Source organism: Lepidochelys kempii, chromosome 11 (assembly GCF_965140285.1).
Source record: "Lepidochelys kempii isolate rLepKem1 chromosome 11, rLepKem1.hap1, whole genome shotgun sequence".
Classification (NCBI taxonomy): domain Eukaryota; kingdom Metazoa; phylum Chordata; order Testudines; family Cheloniidae; genus Lepidochelys; species Lepidochelys kempii.
Window position 1 is genome coordinate 33,805,182 of NC_136390.1, and position 17,288 is coordinate 33,822,469.

The window sequence follows — 17,288 nt, forward strand, 5'->3', positions numbered from 1 at the left end:
TTTGAACAATACAAGAAAACTGGAAATAGCTGCAGTCAGGTGGATACTTTATTTTAATACATTTTGTTAACAACATTCAAAAATGTCTTTTAAGGATTATAGACTCCCTTAAAGTAATGTATATGTATAACTAATTCTGCAGTATAGATACATTTTTAATGATTGAAAATAAGCTGTTTGTTTGTAATAAAACAGGCTAATTGGGATTCTGGCTGGTCATCTTTAAAATAAATTGTACTGAGATCAAATTTCAAGCTTAACTTTGATCCCGTAGGCACAAAGGCATTGCTTAATCTGATTGGACCTTTGGATCCCCTAGTGTTTAGTCTATAGTGAGAAGGGCATGAGGCAGTAATTTAAACTGTAATGAAGAATAAAAAGCACATGAGTAAAATCATTTTCTAGATCTTGTCTGTCTAGCAGCTTCAGGACATATGAACACTATTTTTTGTAAGATAAACTTTTAACATCTATTCAAAAGAAGAAAAATTCTTGGTCACCAGTTGAACAAAACCTAATTGAATTCTTAAGGTTTATAGGAAATAGAATCTGTACTTAGGCCTTTCTGAAAGGGTAGCTCAACCAATTCCTTAAAACTCTCATTTAGAAGATATTAGCAGAGGCAAAGAAGAATTTTTGTGCAAACTAGTCAAAATTAAAAACTTTGGATTGATCAGCTAGCACCTGATACCAAATAATTTGCATGTTTTTTCATGATCATTTTAACCTTTTTATACTTCTGTTATGGAAAAAGTCTGACCTGGCTCTTTCTGTGCAGTTACCCCGTAAGAGATATAGACTGCACACTTGGAAAAATTACTTAATATTCTTAAAGCTGCTGTTTTTAGACCCAAAGCTTCTACGAGTTTGAGTTACTGTCGCAGGCCAGTTTAACTGCTCATGTTTTGAAGCCTGCCAAAGCTTCCTGACATAATGTTATATTCCCCATTCTTTATATGCAAGACTGATGGTATGAGACACTTTTTATTCCTAGTACAGCTAGAGTTGCTATTAATTTTAGTTACCTTAGTTTTGATCTAGGGGTATACCTGAATTATTGAGGTTTATCTTTTTGCAGAGGAGATGGGCAATTGGCAAATGTACTGAGAGACATTGGATTTTCTTGTGCAGTTTTATCTTATCCCAGCTAGTTTTGGGTTCATCACAGTACGTGCTTTAAAACACCAGCAGAGGCCTTGATGTTTGCCCAAGATTACTGCTCCAGTTGGAGGATCAATATACGATAAATGACTAACTGCAAACATTTCTATAATTTTCTCTTTCTGATAGTATGTGAATCAACTAGAGAGACCATGGTTTGTTTATAAATATGTAGTGTTTTATAGCTATAGCATGTTTGTTTGCTTGTTTGGTACAAATATGGATCTAATCTTGCAAATGTTTCTAGACATAGTGCTTACTTGCAGAAGTTGTCTGGTAGATTAAGAAGTATTTGCAAGAAACGAGAGAGGTAAAAATGAAATATGCTGAATGCCCACTATGCAGACTGTGCGGATGGTTCAGCATGAATTTTAATTTTACTTCTAAAATTTGTTTTCCCTCTGTAAATTCCTCTGGTGTTTCCTGATTTGTTGTTCATTCCAGAAGTCTTCATTCTGTGACTTCACTGGTGTTAGAGGGCTATTAATTTGCTATACTGCAGGATCTGCAATATGTGTTTTTGTTTTGTTTTTTGTTCTGGTGCATTATATGAAGGGAACTGTTGAAATCTGAAGTTTTACCCTTTATCATGGGGACTGAATAAAACATCTATATTTAATTCAAGTATATTCTATTACCTTTTCATATAATACATATTCTGATTATTTCACAGCAAAAATTGTACCCCTGGGTTCAAGCTTCATTTTTATTTTTCTTGGATTTATATTTTAATTCTAGGAATTACTGTGTAAGTGAGATGACACCATTAAAGGAGTCTTAGCTTTTTTTTGTCAATTGATCATCAGAGTGTACAGTGTACATTAGCAGACCTAAAAGGAATTTATGAAGTCCAACTAACCAATTATATGTAGCTTTTGTACTATCACTAGTACATCTCTCTGTAAATTGTCATATTCCTATGCACTTTTGGCAAGTAACGGTCTACAACGTGTTACATTTTACTCACTGTTTCTGAACCTTAGTCTGTTTGATTTACATTTAGAAAATATAGTAGTTCCAAGTCATTTAAAATGCTTACTCTTTCAAGAGTCTCTTCAATATCAAAAGCAAAATAATTCTTACTCCACAGTAGTAGGTGTTGCATTTGTGCCCTGGTGACTTTTCCCTCCTATATAACGTGCACAGGGACTTTTGTCCAGAGGATTTCTTTTGGAGCGAGTGGTGAAAATGCTTTTTTCCACATTCAGAAGTAATACAGATTTTAAATTAATCTCCCTCAATTGTCTTTAGGTGTAACAGCTGAAGTTATGTACTCAAAGGGTTAAGTCAGCATGAAAGAATTCATTTCCACTTTAATGACCTAGCCTTGCTGGGTTAGGACGATGGGGAACATGCTTCTGACTTGTACTCCTATTGCCAATTAACACCTCCTATAACAGGTGTCCTCAGCTAGTCATTGAAGCAGAGGCAGTAGAAATAGTTTACATGCCGCTTGTTTTTCACACTAGTTGTTTAATACTCACAAAATTAAAGTATTAAAAGGTTTTCTTACCTTGCTGGTTAAGAAATAAACACTGTAGCTTTGGATATTTGTGTGTTTGTCTTGTTTTTTGTATTTTAAATGGTGCCAGTTGTAAAAATTTGAGGTGTTGTATGCATCAGATATTATATTTTATGTAAGAATTCATTGTTGTTGGATATCACCTCAAAGAAATATATTGTACATCATGATCTTACCTCATTGCATCTTTTTACAGCTGTACCCATTTGGTCAAATGGGGCTTTTTTGTTGAAATCCCTTCTTTGTTGAAATGAGACACATTTAAAATCCAACTTTTATACAATTATTGTGACAATAGAGCAGTATTGACATAGAATTAAACAATAGAAAATGTCTGAAATATTTCTTTCACAGTTGCTATCGATCTCAAGTCCACTTTTATATACATATTTTAAAGAAATGTAAAACAAATAGTATAAGTGACAGGTAGTGCTCGAAAATGACACTTCACATTTAATCAGCAGGTATTTTAATAACGTAATAAAATAGGCTAAATTGATACCAGTTCACACTAAGAGAAAGGTGGAGTTTAATATACCTAAAAGTGTTAACAAATTTGCTAAAAGACCTGAATAGATAACACTTTGAGGCATTAGTTTTCTTGCTGTTATAATGGCAAATGCCTTATGTAACACTTAATCAACAAAGGCTGTCCAAGTAAAAGTCACAGCTTCTTATACTGGATCATATTTTAAACATGTAAAAGAAAAATAACCCCTCATTTAGTTTATCCTCCCGTTCTGTTCATAGAACACTTATTGAAAACTTAATTTTGCTTCACTTAAATAAGAGACCAAACAAATGCTTATTCATGATGCAAGTTTACCAGTAATCCTGATTTCTCTAAGTGATAGCTTTTATTAAAAAAAAAAAAAAAGACTGGTCGTGCTTATGGATGAGACGATTGGCTTGAAGGCAAGTCAGTTCACTGATTCCGTTTAGACGTAGCAGCATCTATTTCCCCCCCCCAATTGATTTTAATGTTGTGGAATGCTTTGTGCTTGCCGTATGTATTGGTAGCTAAAGATTTTTTTTAAACTGTTTTCCTTTGACTTTTTATAGTGATTGTATTGTCCTTTTTTATAAAAACAAATGAAGGAATTTCTCACATGTCTCCTGTGATGTTATAACCCCCATTCACTCTCCTGTTTTCCCAAGAAATTATCCAGTAGGAATAGGGGAAGGTAATATTTCCTATTTCTCATGTGAAATACAATAAAGAATTTTTAGGGTGTTGGAGGGGACTCTTCTGGCTATCTCTAAACATCAAAAAGGAGCAAAAGCACATTTTTCTTTTGCTGATTATCTGCTTGTATAATGAAGTTGTAAATATCTAAAAGTTCAGGTTTGATGCACCATTTAATTTAGCAGTAAGGTTCATCAACATAGTGCCCCTTCACTCAAGCTGGCAGGCAGTTAAATTTACTAAGGGTGACATTTGCACCTGGTATGAAGGTTCCCGTAAGACTCTCAGTCTTGGAGCTCACAGAAGGGGTGCACAGGCCTCTGGAAGGCTGCAGTGGGAATGGGCCAGAGGAGGGTTCCTTGGAATCTGAACTGTTCACCCAGACACCAGATGCAATGGACTTGTGACCACTATTCAAGTGCACAGGCTAGAATGGCAGCCACTTGTGGATCACACTCTGGCATCTGAATTGACTTAATTTTCAACATATGGAAGCATTAAGAGAATTAGAAAACCAACATTATAAACCTTAAAGGCTATTTTGAAAAAGTTGGTGAACTGAAGAGTTACTTTTCCAGAGGATTGGTACCTCCTTAGTTTATTTCAATTTTTTTTAAAGTATTCCTTGCAGTCACCATGTCAAAAGCCTTTCTATTATTAATGCAGTAGTTGAGTATGTAGTGATTTTAAAAAACAAAAAACAACCTCCCACAACATCTAGTGGATAAAAAGTACGTGCAAAAGCAGCATGATTTAAGAATACATTATGCCAGACAAACTGATAGAATTACAAGATTAGTGGATGAAAGAAAAGTAGATGTTTGTGCTTTAATAAAGTATTTGATATTCTGTATTACTAATTCCTGCTCCCAAAATTAGTTTGAATCACTTGCATCAGAACACTGTCAATTGGTTAAAGAACCACATGTAGAAAGTAATACATGGCAATTTGTCATGTAGGGTACCACAGGGATCAGTATTAGGTCCAGTGTTTAACATCTTTTTAATGACCTAGAAGAGAGTAAACACCATATTAACAAAATTAACAAATGATCGTATGTTTTGTGGAGCTCTGAACACCAGAGGACAAAGCAATAGTGCAAAGGGACCAACGCTGATTAGAAAGTAACATGAGATTCATTCTAGGGAAAATGCAAGGTAAAACATCTTTTGCCAAATAAAGCAAAAACACAGATAACTGGAAAATAGCAATAATGCTGAATAGCATGTAGGGATGGTGGGAACCTAATTAGACATGAGTTTGCAATGAAATGTATTAGCAAAATGTCCAGTACAGATTTGGGCTATTTACAGAGAGGATTCACATTGCAGAGCAAGGATGTAAAAATCCCTCCCTATATGGTTCTGGTGAGAGACTACATATGGAATCTTGTGCTCGTTTCTGGCCAACTCCTTTCCAAAAGCTTAGGCTAATTCAAGAGGTATCAGGGAAGAACAGCGAAAATGGATAAGGGGCTGGCAGAATGATTTTTTTTTTTTTTGGTTGTGTCCCTAATTCAAGGAAACATCAATACTCAGGGCCACACGTAAGCATGTGTTTAAAGTTAAGTACATGCTGAAGTCCTATTGAGTTTAAAGTAGGGCTGTCAAGTGATTAACAAAATTAATCGTGATTGATCGCACAATTAAAAAAATTAATTGCAATTGATCGTGCAATTAATCGCACTGTTAATAAAATTTTAATATAATATACCATTTATACAACACCATTTTATACAAAGTGTGCACCGTACACTTTGTATGCTGTGCTGTAATTAATATATTTGAAAATGTAGAAAAACATCCAAAAATATTTAATACATTTCAGTTAGTATTCTATTGTTTAACTGTGCAATGAAAACTGCGATTAATTTTTTTTTGAGTTAATCGCGTGAGTTAACTGTGATTAATTGACAGCCCCACTTTAAAGTTAAGCATCTGCCTTGCTAAGCGGGACCTTCCTGGGGAAAGATTGAATGTTAATGTGCAACTTGGCCAAGTAATGCCTATGGGGGAGAGGGTAAATAATATTTAGGTTTGTACCTGGGGTGAGGCAGATTATTTAGGCTAGTCCTGTGGGAGGGTTGAGCCAGGGAAGGTATTGTTGGAACAGTTATTGGGCAAATTACTTAACCTCCCTGTGCTTCAGTTTCATTATTTATAAAATGGGGATAACGATGTTGACCTTTGTAAAACACTTTGAGATCTGCTGATGAAAACACTATACAAGAGCTAGATATTTATTATTCCACAGCCTAATAAATCATACTGCAAAAGACTTATTCAAGCTATATTTTCCCTTTCTCAAATTCATCCCACTAATTCCAAAAATACCTACTCCCTCACTTTCTGTGGGGGTCCCCACAAGGTCCTATCTTAGTCCACTACTTTTCTTCCTCAGCACCCTTCTCTGTAAGTGAGATCACCCATTCACATAATTTCAATTATAAGTTTCAGACTAAAGATTTACTGGGTGACCTAGGGAAAACCCACTGAAAGATGATGGAATGGCCAGAGAGGTAACAGGAAAAAATAGAGGGGAAAATGGAGTTGTGAAAGATGGAGGACAAAATTTCAAGAATGACACTGTTGACTGTAGCCTCTAACAGGCTAGAAGTCAAGAGGGAGGGATGAGAGTTTTAGGAAGGAGACTTCTTCTGGTGGCACCACACAAACAGTGAGTTAGATGTTGGGTAAGTGATGTAGCCACTCTATCACGGCAATATCATCCAGAGACATCAAGCACATTCATCCACAGTCAAGATGATAAAGAAGGCAGTCCATTACCAGGTAGCACACTGTTTATTCTTGATCTCCAGAAGGGCAAGACAGGGAGCTTAAGAAGCTCCACTATAAAAATGTAAGTTAAACCACCCATGACTATTACGTATCCTGTTGTAACGAAGAAGGATCTTTATGCCCTTTGATTGTTCTAAGGGGCATGTGAGAGCTGAGTCGGAGAGAGTGGGGAAACATAAATCTGAGTTGTCTGTCTCAAGAAATGCGCCAGCAATCCAAAATGAAGTCCTGGACCACCTTTTGCTACTATTCCTTAGAAAAGTGGTGTCTGATATACTGCCCAAGAAGCTCAACTGTTTCAGAAAAGGAGAGTCTTGACTTTAGCTGGTGTTTCTGATGTGGCTTTGAGATGAAATTGTAAAGTAAGCAGTCTTGATAGTTGGCTGTGTGCAGTAGTGTGGCCAGGACCTTATCTTTTTTAATCTGGGGAACAATGCCAGCCAGGACAGGAAACTGGAGTAAAGAGTCAACGTGGCAAATAGGTATATAGAATTGTGGATGCAGGGATCAAGGAGTATAGGACTACTGCTGGTTGACCAGAAAGATGGCAGAAGTAAAGAGGAGAAAACTAATTTGTAGTGGAGGAAGTCATCCGGATTTATTATTAAAATGTTCCACAGAAAAAAATCCTTCTTGTTGTATAAATTACCTTATACCATGCCAAGGTGGGGGTGTGGGTGTGTGTGTGTGTGTGTGTGTGTGTGAGAGAGAGAGAGATGTACATACACAAATGAAAGTAGATACAATAGGTGAGTGGTTTTTATACAAACTGAATTTACTAGTAGTTTTAGCTCTTGACTTTATCTTCAGATTTTATGGCCCATAAGGCTGGTCAATAGGTCTCACTTGGATCTGTGTTGGGAGCATGTCGTTCCAATATTACTGTTTCACTCTAAAAGTGAGGAGTTATTTAATGAAGTTGTCTAAATCTAGTCTTTAAACAGTGCTCATCACTTTGGCATTGGAATGCCTTCCAAAATTATAACATACAGTCTCATATAATTCTTTTCCCTTCACGCATCATGGACTGGACTTTTTTTTTTTTTCCCTCATCGGAATTTTTTCTAGTTATTCCACATTTACACAGCATTACTAAGAGTAAATGTACCCTGTTGTCTCCTTTTACGAAGACTGTAATACAAACACATTTGACTAATGAAGTACTATGACTTGGGTGGTAAAGGGATAAAATGAGATGTGGTTGTCTAGAGAAGGTCATCTTGTCCCTCACTTCCCAAAAACTGCATAGTTTTATCTTCAGATAGCCTGCTTTTTTTCCATTTCAACAGTACACAATACCTTCCTCAACCAATCATTCACACCTGGGACAATTGTGCTAATTTTTGAATAACAACTCATAAAGCAAAGAGCGAAGTGTTTTGTTCACAGCTTTTCCACCTAGGGATTGGAGATCCATTTTATGTTCACTGTACCAGTGTATCTGAAAAGTGCTCCTGTTGCCTTTATCTGCAAGTCGTCTTTAACTGAAAACAGATGAAGCAAAGGGAAACTGCTGTTTGTGTTGGTGCCAGTTAATCATGCTAGCCCAGCAGCATTTACATTCACACCACTGTAAGAAACACATAGTTAATTGGTGAATTGGAGATATTTTACAGCTGAGGAAGGTTAGCATTGCTGAAAGACTTAACTCTTACTAATGGAAACTCGTCACTGATTCCGTATGTTTTGTAACTGGTTTGCACCCAGCACAATATTTACCAGTTTATTTTGTTTGATTTCTGGCTAGGTATCTAGATATCATAGGTAAGTTCCCCTAAGTTGCAAAATAGGTTAGTGTAAAAAAAAGTGCTGTATGTTTTCATTGTAAACACTGCAACCAATGGATTTACTGTACATAAAAGCACAGTCAGGTGCACAGTGTTCTTAGTCTTAGAATTTTGTGCAAAATAAAATAGAAATAATTGGAAAATGATGCAATAAATGTGGAGTAAATAGTTAATAATTTATTCTGTTTTGTAGGGGCCACCTACAGATGCTCCTGCGGTGGATACAGCAGAACAGGTTTATATCTCTTCCCTTGCACTGCTGAAAGTAAGTATTCTACAGTCTTTACTGAAAATAGCACTTAAGATATAAAGCATTATCTTTGTCTAGTATTCCATAAAGTGTAAAAAGTTTATAGGCTTGTAGTGTGGACAACTTGGTTTTTGACTGGATTATTTGTTTAAATGTAGTTATAGAATCTTACTGTAAATGTTCCAGTTATTTTCTTGCCACCAATCTTTATTGCTTGTATTATTCTTAGCACTATTCCAAAGCTTTACATTTTCAAAACACGCAACATGCTGTTAACTAATGAGTAAAATAAAAATAAGAACAGTGGCATTTTGGTAGAGGCAGAACTATCCCAAATCAAACCCTGAATCTCTTGTAAATAATACCATAGTATGTCATTGTAACTTTTGGTCTCCCTTCTAGATGTTGAAACATGGTCGTGCTGGTGTTCCTATGGAAGTTATGGGTCTGATGCTTGGAGAATTTGTTGATGATTATACAGTCAGAGTGATTGATGTGTTTGCTATGCCACAATCAGGAACAGTGAGTACTTTTCAGTAGGAACTAGAGTAAATGTTTTCTCTCACATTAAATAATTGTACATCATGTTATGTTTTTCCTTCCCCTCATCCCAACACACATAAGGTATGAAAAACTACTAATGATATCAGTGTCTGGATTATGCCCATATTAAATGTCTAAAGTCTGTTAAGAAAATGTTTAAGTTGAACTTGGTTAGGGGTTTAAGTCAAACCTATGGCTCCCAGTAAGTCCTTAACTAAGGCCTTTATGCTGTCCATAGCTATAGTACCCCAGTGTTTAAAGTTTTTGTAAACTGGTGACTTCAAGACCTGTATATCCAGTTGCAGTACTGATGGAGGTATTAAGGCCACGTTGCAAACTCTGGAAAGTAAGAGTTTGATGGAAATGATGCCATGCCCTTAACTGTAGTGGCACTGCTGAAACTGTGAATTTAAATCACTTCTCTGGGGCAGAATTTGTACTCTAGTGGCACGACTGTTAGATGATATTTCCTTTGTGTGGAAAGGTGATTGGTTTTACTTGAGGTTAAGAAATTGAATTTTATTAAAAGAGGGCAATGAACTGGGAGCTGGAATTGAAATTTATAGTGGCACTGTGTGTAGGTCGAATGAAATATTGGTCTTAATTAAAGAGGCAGTTTCCTTAATTGCCATCAAGATTACATATAATTGAAATATTAAAGAATTCTTTCTGAGTTTATTTTATGCATTGGCTAGCATGTTCTACATAGTCAGTTCACTGCCTTTGTTGATGGTGTATGCCCTTTGCCAGGCTCTGCAAGAGGGTATTTACCCTTACCAGTGGCAACAGACCTGGGCTGGCAGTAAGCAGCAGGAAGCAGTGTGCACAAACTAGAAATGGAGAGGACAGATGAATTGGGTTTTTTTGCATGGTTGGTGGTAGTGCTCACCCAAAATACCCTACTAAACAGAAAACTCAACATTTTTTTTTTTCAAGGAACTACAGGAATAGATTTGTTATATTTAAATAATGCTCTGCTAGAACTTTGATTTATTTAAAAATTACACAATTTCCAAAAAAAATCCGAGTAGACAAACTTGAATAAAACTGAGAAGAGTAATGTCTCGTCATTAGTGAAGCTATTAGATCATTTTATGTCAGAGCAGTAAGAGTTTGTTTGTTTGTTTTGTCTGTTTGCATGCATGTTTATCTTTTAAATTACTTTATATGTAAATACACTAATGCTGTCTCTCTTCCAAAATCAGGGTGTCAGTGTAGAGGCAGTTGATCCTGTATTTCAAGCCAAAATGTTGGATATGCTGAAACAGACAGGAAGGTAACTGTTTCAAAGCAACATCTGAAAGTTTAAGTGGCGTACTGTGTGGGTTAGGCTGCACATTCCGTATACTACATGCAAGACCTGTGATCTGTGGGGTGTTTGTTAATGTTAAACAGTAATAATTGACCTAATATTATGATGAATATCGCATGTTATACAACCCACTTCTCCCCATGGTTTTCAGGAGATACACTTCAGATCCAGATGAGTGTCATAAACTTCCTTCTCTTATTATCATAATAGTAAGCCTCGGTTTGAATGCCCCTCTAGTTAGTATATGGAGTTGCTAGAAAATAACTCAGTTTAAAGGAACTAATGTTTGTACTTTATAAATAGGAAAGCATTATTACTTTGGGTATTTTAGCTTTATTTACAGGCGTACAGTTACATTTAGTATATAAAAGAAAGGGGGAAAAACATTTTGATAAAAAGCATCTTCGTGTTTAAACAAATTTTTATTTTACTCTAACTCTCAACAGTTGTCATCTGCTTGCTCAAATTCTTTTACTGTGGAAAAAACTTCAAAATTAATGTTAGCAAAAGGCTCAGCAGCTGAGCAGAACAGTGCAAATTGCTTTTTGACTGAGTTTCTAGTTCTACTGCTGGTTTAATTGATATTAATCCTTTCCCGCCGTTTGTTCCTGCCGTCCATGTCTGAAATGGACTTTCTGCCGTGAAAATTCAACTCCTGACTCCAAGGAGTTAAAGAATAGATATTTACTTGAGCTGAAAGGGTAAAAACTGGTTCAGGGAAGGTGTGGTAACAGGGTGAAAAACTGAAAGCTTGATCTACCACTGCTAATGTGCATCCCTTAATGATAACACTCCTTTGTCACACTTATTCATTTCCATGTTTTCACCATACGATGGTGAGTAATTTAAATGTTTCTAATGGTGCTTTTTTCACACCTGTGTGTCTTTTCTCATCCTAATTGATACCCTGTTACTTCAATGTTTCTTTTCATATCATAGGGGTTTATTGCTAGGAATTTCTAAATGCCCTCTTCGTTTCAGGCCTGAGATGGTTGTTGGTTGGTATCATAGTCATCCTGGCTTTGGTTGTTGGCTGTCTGGTGTGGATATCAATACTCAGCAGAGCTTTGAAGCTCTATCGGAAAGAGCTGTAGCTGTGGTGGTGGATCCTATCCAGAGCGTAAAAGGAAAGGTACAGTAGGTTTTTTTTAAATTTTTTTAATTTACTTAGCTAAGATTTAAAATAAAAACACTATAAAATGCATATTAGTTCTTGAATGTTGGACCCACATTTCAAAAAATCTCAATGACTCATTTAAATATTCTGTCTGGTTATAAATGAATCAAAAAACTCTACTGAAAGTGTACCATTTTCATTTGTTCCAACACTTGCATCAAAAGTCCCTGAGCAAGCCTGTAGCCGTAAGCCATATTATATATTTGGAATAATCAGTTCTAACCAAGTCATCTGTTTGCTATTCAAGAACCATTCAACACTTCTACCATTTGAGCCTTTTTCTGAATAAACAGATAATCCCGGTCTATAGTGTTTTAAAATTTGAGATATTAAATTTTGGACAGATAGTTAAAGCTTACTAATCGCAAATTGGGAAGGGTTCAGCCCCTAACATGAGCAGAAATAGTGCTTTATTTTATAAGCATTGCACATGACAGTTTCTGGTGGGATCTGCATTCCAAATGTTTTAGACAATAAAAACTTCCCTAAAGACTTGGTCTCAGCCATTTAGATATTTGAGTAAAGATGCAGATGAATGATTAAGTATGTTAAATGATTATGAAAAGATTAACTTGCAAAGCACATTGGGTTATAGTTGTCCTTTGTTGAAATCTCTTTTGTTCTTGTTTAGTTCTTTTTTTATTTCTTTCTAGCCCCATATGCCATTTTCCTATTTCCTGCCTCATGACAGCAGGGAGCAGCTCTATTATCACCTTCACAGAGCTGTCTGCAAATGTGAGAGGCAATTCGATTTTGCTCAACCACAGGGAGAGTGGATTAGAAAAACTACAGAACGTACAGAAATTGGCTAGGTGGTTACTGCTTTAAAATACTGCTGAGATGTTTTGTTTGAGCATGCACTTCCATTGTACTGTAGACCAATTATTTAAAATAAATCCTAATATAGATGTATGACATTAATATAATTTTATAAATAGTTTGAAAATATTTGTTTTCTGTATATGAAATACAGTAGTTATATAGCAAGATTATATTAAAGCTACCCACCAGCTCATCTAAATATTACCATTACCTCAGAGTGCTCATCTGTTATAAAATTATATGTGAACTCTTTGACATCAGATCATTATGACTGAGCAAAACTGGGGTCCATTCTAAATTTGGGGTCTATTCTTAGTTTTTTTCAAAGCGAAAAGCTTGCCTATATAAGTATTCATCAAACCAAAATATAAGTGATTTAAAAACAAATAAGCTTCTAGAGTTCTAGAAAATACTAAAAAGAAATTAAATTGACCCAAATGTCTTAAATTCCTGATTACATAACTGATATGTTGGAGGGAAAAGTGAAATATTTTGATAAAATATGTACAAGATTTCCTTAGACATCAGTATGTATTTTCTCTTTGTTTCTTCCTGTGTTATAAAAATCAGGACAGGTTGCTTTATATTGTATCAAAGTCAAATAACATGTATTCTATTGCTGCATTTTTAAATTAGATCAGAGTTAATATTAAATTAATTGCTAAATATGTTATCTTCACAGTAAATAACACTGCTGTTCTACAGCACTTATTAAGACCAAGTGTATTATCTACTCTTTGCTGTAACTGTGAATGTCCTCTTTGGGGGAGAAACTAGACTTTGACTTTTTCTGTTATCTTTTTATTTTTCCTAATCTTGAATATGAGGTAGTGCAGGTGTAGTCTGGTATTTTTTGTAAATATAAAAATAGTTCACAACTTTTCTTACGACGTTGTCCGACTATGCTAGAAGGGAGGATAGGAGACACTGGATGTGGTTTATTATGCAACTTTATTCCTAAATGTCAAGAAGTATCTGGCAGGTAAAAGTGGACAGTGTCAGTATTTCCATAATAATTTACATATACCTTGTGGTGGGCGAGCTGCTGGAGCTCTTGAAAATACTAAAAGCGCTCTCCCTTAACCCATTCTGGTTGCCAGCCAACCAGCTACTGGGACTTCACTCCCCCTTTGAATAAGGATGGAGAGGGCTGGGTCCCTGCCATATCAGTTATAGATGCATGAACCCTCCACCCCCAAATTCCTCTCCTTTGTAGAATAACTCCTTTAAATCCTTCACCAATCTATTTTATCTGATCGCTGCATTTTTTCCCTACGGAGTACCTGCACTGGACATCTGCCCCACACTTACGTAATGAGTTGCGACATCATAGCCTAATCCCTGTTTCATGTTCACACCAGCTAAACTGCCAATCTGTTGAGGGAAAAATTCCTCCCCAGATCTTTGAGAAAGGAGCGTGACTAGTGTTATGCCCACAGTGAATCATGACGAAACCTGGTATTTAACTACTTTCATGGGTGGGAGTGTGGGTGCTACTATCCCTGATCCAGGTAAAAGAGGGCTTTTCCTGCACGGGCATGGACCTAAATAGTCTGTTCTCTTCTGGTCCCCTGTGTGGGGCATGGGTCAGTGTCCCCATGCTGATCTGGTTTGAAGCTCCTGCAGCAAAACACTCTTCGGGTATTTCGCCTCTGAAGGGGAGACACCTTTTCCTACAAGCCAGACAACAATTCCCACTGCACAACATGCAGTGAGGTCATTGTTACCAACTCTTGTGATTTATATTGCAAGTCTTGCAATATTATTTATCTTAAAGCTCCATCTCCTGAAGTCCAAATGATTAAATAAGTCTCAGCCTTCATTAAAAAAAAAATGGTTCTATTCCTCATGGTTGTGGCAAAAAGCTTGAAAACATGACCAGAGTGTGCTTTAAAGGAGCAAAACCAGAAGGCACATAAAAATAACTCTTCACATTATTATTTTAAACCAGTTGCATAATTTTGCGGGAGGGACCTATCTCATGATTTTTTAAACAGTTGGAGTTTGCAGTGCTGCTCATATTAAAAAGATATTTGGCCTATGGAAATCAACTGAACCCACCATTTTGCTGTGATCATACTGTGATCACAGATCATTCCTCCTCATACCCTTGACCAACACAGCTACCCAGCAGAAGTTTTTAATGTAGACATGGCTTAAATTGAAATTTAACTTTTAGGGTGTGTTTTAAAGGTGCTGTTTGAAAACGTAGAATAATAGAAATATAGGGCTTGGACCCTCAGAGGTCATCTAATCAATCTCCCCATGCTGAGGCAGGATTAAGTATATCCAGACCATCCCAGACATGTGTTTGTCTAACTAGTTCTTAAAAATCTCCCGTAACAGGGATTCTGCAACCTCCTTAGGCAACATGCTCCAGTGCTTTAAATATCCCTGTATTTAGACCGTTTCCCCCTAATATTTAACCTAATCTCCTTTGCTCTAAACTAAAACGATTACTTCTTGTCCTACCTTTGGACATGGAAAACCATTGATCACTTTGTTTTCTTTACAACAACATTTTACGTATTTGAAGCCTCAGCCTTCTCTTCCTTAGATTAACCGTGGCTAATTCTTACAACTTTTCCTTATGGGTCACATTTTTTTAAACTTCCTATAATTTTTGTTGCTATCCTCTTGATTCTCCAACTTATTCATATCTTTCATAAAGTGCGGTGGGATTTTCATTACTTTAAATCTATATCATTAAATGTTTATCACAACTTTTCCCCATAACTGTGTACCAGCAATTCTAATGTATTGTCTAATGGTATCCTGTCTATAAAATAATAATTCCCAGCAGGTTTATCATAACATAAAGCACAAGAGTGAAGCTTGAGTTAGCTGGTTAAGGTTGGCTGATTACTGTTACCAGAGTTTGGAAAGTATTACATTAATTTCTGGGGTTGAATTCATTTGAAAATAAATTCATTTTAGTCCACATAGGCACCAGAATCGGATGTGGGAGAAGTGACCTCATGCAGGTTTATTCCTAATTGTTGCCGCTGATCTGCTTATGTGACTGTATACCTGTCATTTAACCTCTCTTTGCCCCAGTTTCCCAATCTGTAAAATGAGGTAACAGGGATTAACCACCTTTGTAGAACATTCTGTAATACATGCATTAAAAGCTCTGTAGAATTGCTAAATATTGACATTTTTGTTTCAATTTCTAACATTTTTAAGTCTCTCCGGAGCTCACTATGTGTTTGCCAAAAATTGTCAGATTTTTTTTTAAAAACTACAAAATCAGCAGCTGTTCCTCATCCCTAAACCAAAAAATAACTACAATAAATCCAACATAATCAATTCCTCTTTTCTCCCCCACCCCCACCCCAAACATCAGTCTTTATCAGGTCCCTCCTTCCCCCAAAGTCTGGTAGATAGGTAGTCCTTGCAGTGTATTTTTAAATTACAACCTAAAAGCCATGGCACCACTGAAAACAGTTCTGATAAGTTTTTTCCAAAGGCACTTTACTGGTTTTCTGTGATTGATACTTTAAGACATTATTCCAGGGTATTTTACCAAGTATTTCTGTTATTAGGTGTATATTTGATGTGACAAATCTGTTTCTCAAATCAAAATACGGTTTTTTGTATTATTCATATATTAAACAGGGGTACATATAAAAATCTCTCTGAAAACAGTGGTTTAAATGTCCATTGCATTATAGTAGTCCTTGTAGTAATGACACTGTCAAAATGACTGACTGACAGAAAATACCTATAATTTGTAACAGAAGAGCAATCTGCATTTTCAGAAGGGATCAACTTTTCTTTGAGAGGAAACTTCTTTTGTAAATAAACTGCATGTATTATACAAAACTATTAGGCATCTTGTCAGGTAAACCAAATATTATAAAGTATCTTGTGCTTCTGTCATTTACCTGAGATAATTCATGAGAGCTTGAAAGATACTGCAATTTTGTTGTTTATTGCTCATTAAAGAGAGCCCGGGGGAAAAAAACCTGGTTTTTGGATTGATACAAAAATAGAATGTTTTAGATGCCTCAGAAGTTGTGCCCAGGATGTTGGGTAGCTTGCCATTTTCAAAAAGCTCTTCATCCAACCAGTTTGTTTCTAATGAACTCTAAATTGCATAGTCCTTTCATGTTTTTTGGATTCTTTTCATAGAAAAGAGATAATCTATACGAATTAGCTATGAAACAGGCCAGATACGTATTCTTTTCAAAGTAGAGTTAAGAGATGCACTATTATTATTTTACAGTAGCACCTAGAAGTTTCAACCAGGACCCCATTATGCTAGGTTCTGAAAAAAGGCATGGTCTCTGCCCTGAATATCCTTCAATCTCAATACATAAAGGTTGGGAGAAAGAAAACATTCTCATTTGCCAGATGAGAAACTGAGGCACAGAATGTAAGTGACTTGCCAGTGGAGGTTTGTGGCAGAGATGGAAATTGAACCCGGATATCCTGAGTCTTAATGCAGAGCGTTAACCACAAGATCATCATAAGCATAATATTTCCCTCTGTTGTTGGTTTGCTTATTCAGGTTTCAGTTTAGAATGATAAAGCATACTGTAGCTATCATAGAAAACATTGGATTAAACTGTGTCCCTTAGAGTTTTGTTGGCTTGCTTTATCCTGCATAAATGAGATTTAATCTTTTCAAGAATGGTCATGGTTAGTTTGAACTAAATGAAATAAAACACTACACAGAAACTAATGGTATGTCATCTCTTTAACCACAACTTCATCTGCGTGTGTG

The 17,288-nt window shown here is 36.0% G+C and overlaps 1 protein-coding gene across 1 annotated transcript in view; it reads left to right on the plus strand.

Annotated features, from left to right (window-relative positions):
• PSMD14 (proteasome 26S subunit, non-ATPase 14) overlaps positions 1 to 17,288 on the plus strand; it is a 60,075-nt gene that overhangs the window by 20,884 nt on the left and 21,903 nt on the right. Inside the window, exons 4-7 of the mRNA XM_073305619.1 lie at positions 8,649 to 8,720; positions 9,108 to 9,227; positions 10,454 to 10,524; positions 11,542 to 11,692. Of these exons, the coding sequence (XP_073161720.1) occupies positions 8,649 to 8,720; positions 9,108 to 9,227; positions 10,454 to 10,524; positions 11,542 to 11,692 (414 nt within the window). The remainder of the gene's footprint in view (positions 1 to 8,648; positions 8,721 to 9,107; positions 9,228 to 10,453; positions 10,525 to 11,541; positions 11,693 to 17,288) is intronic.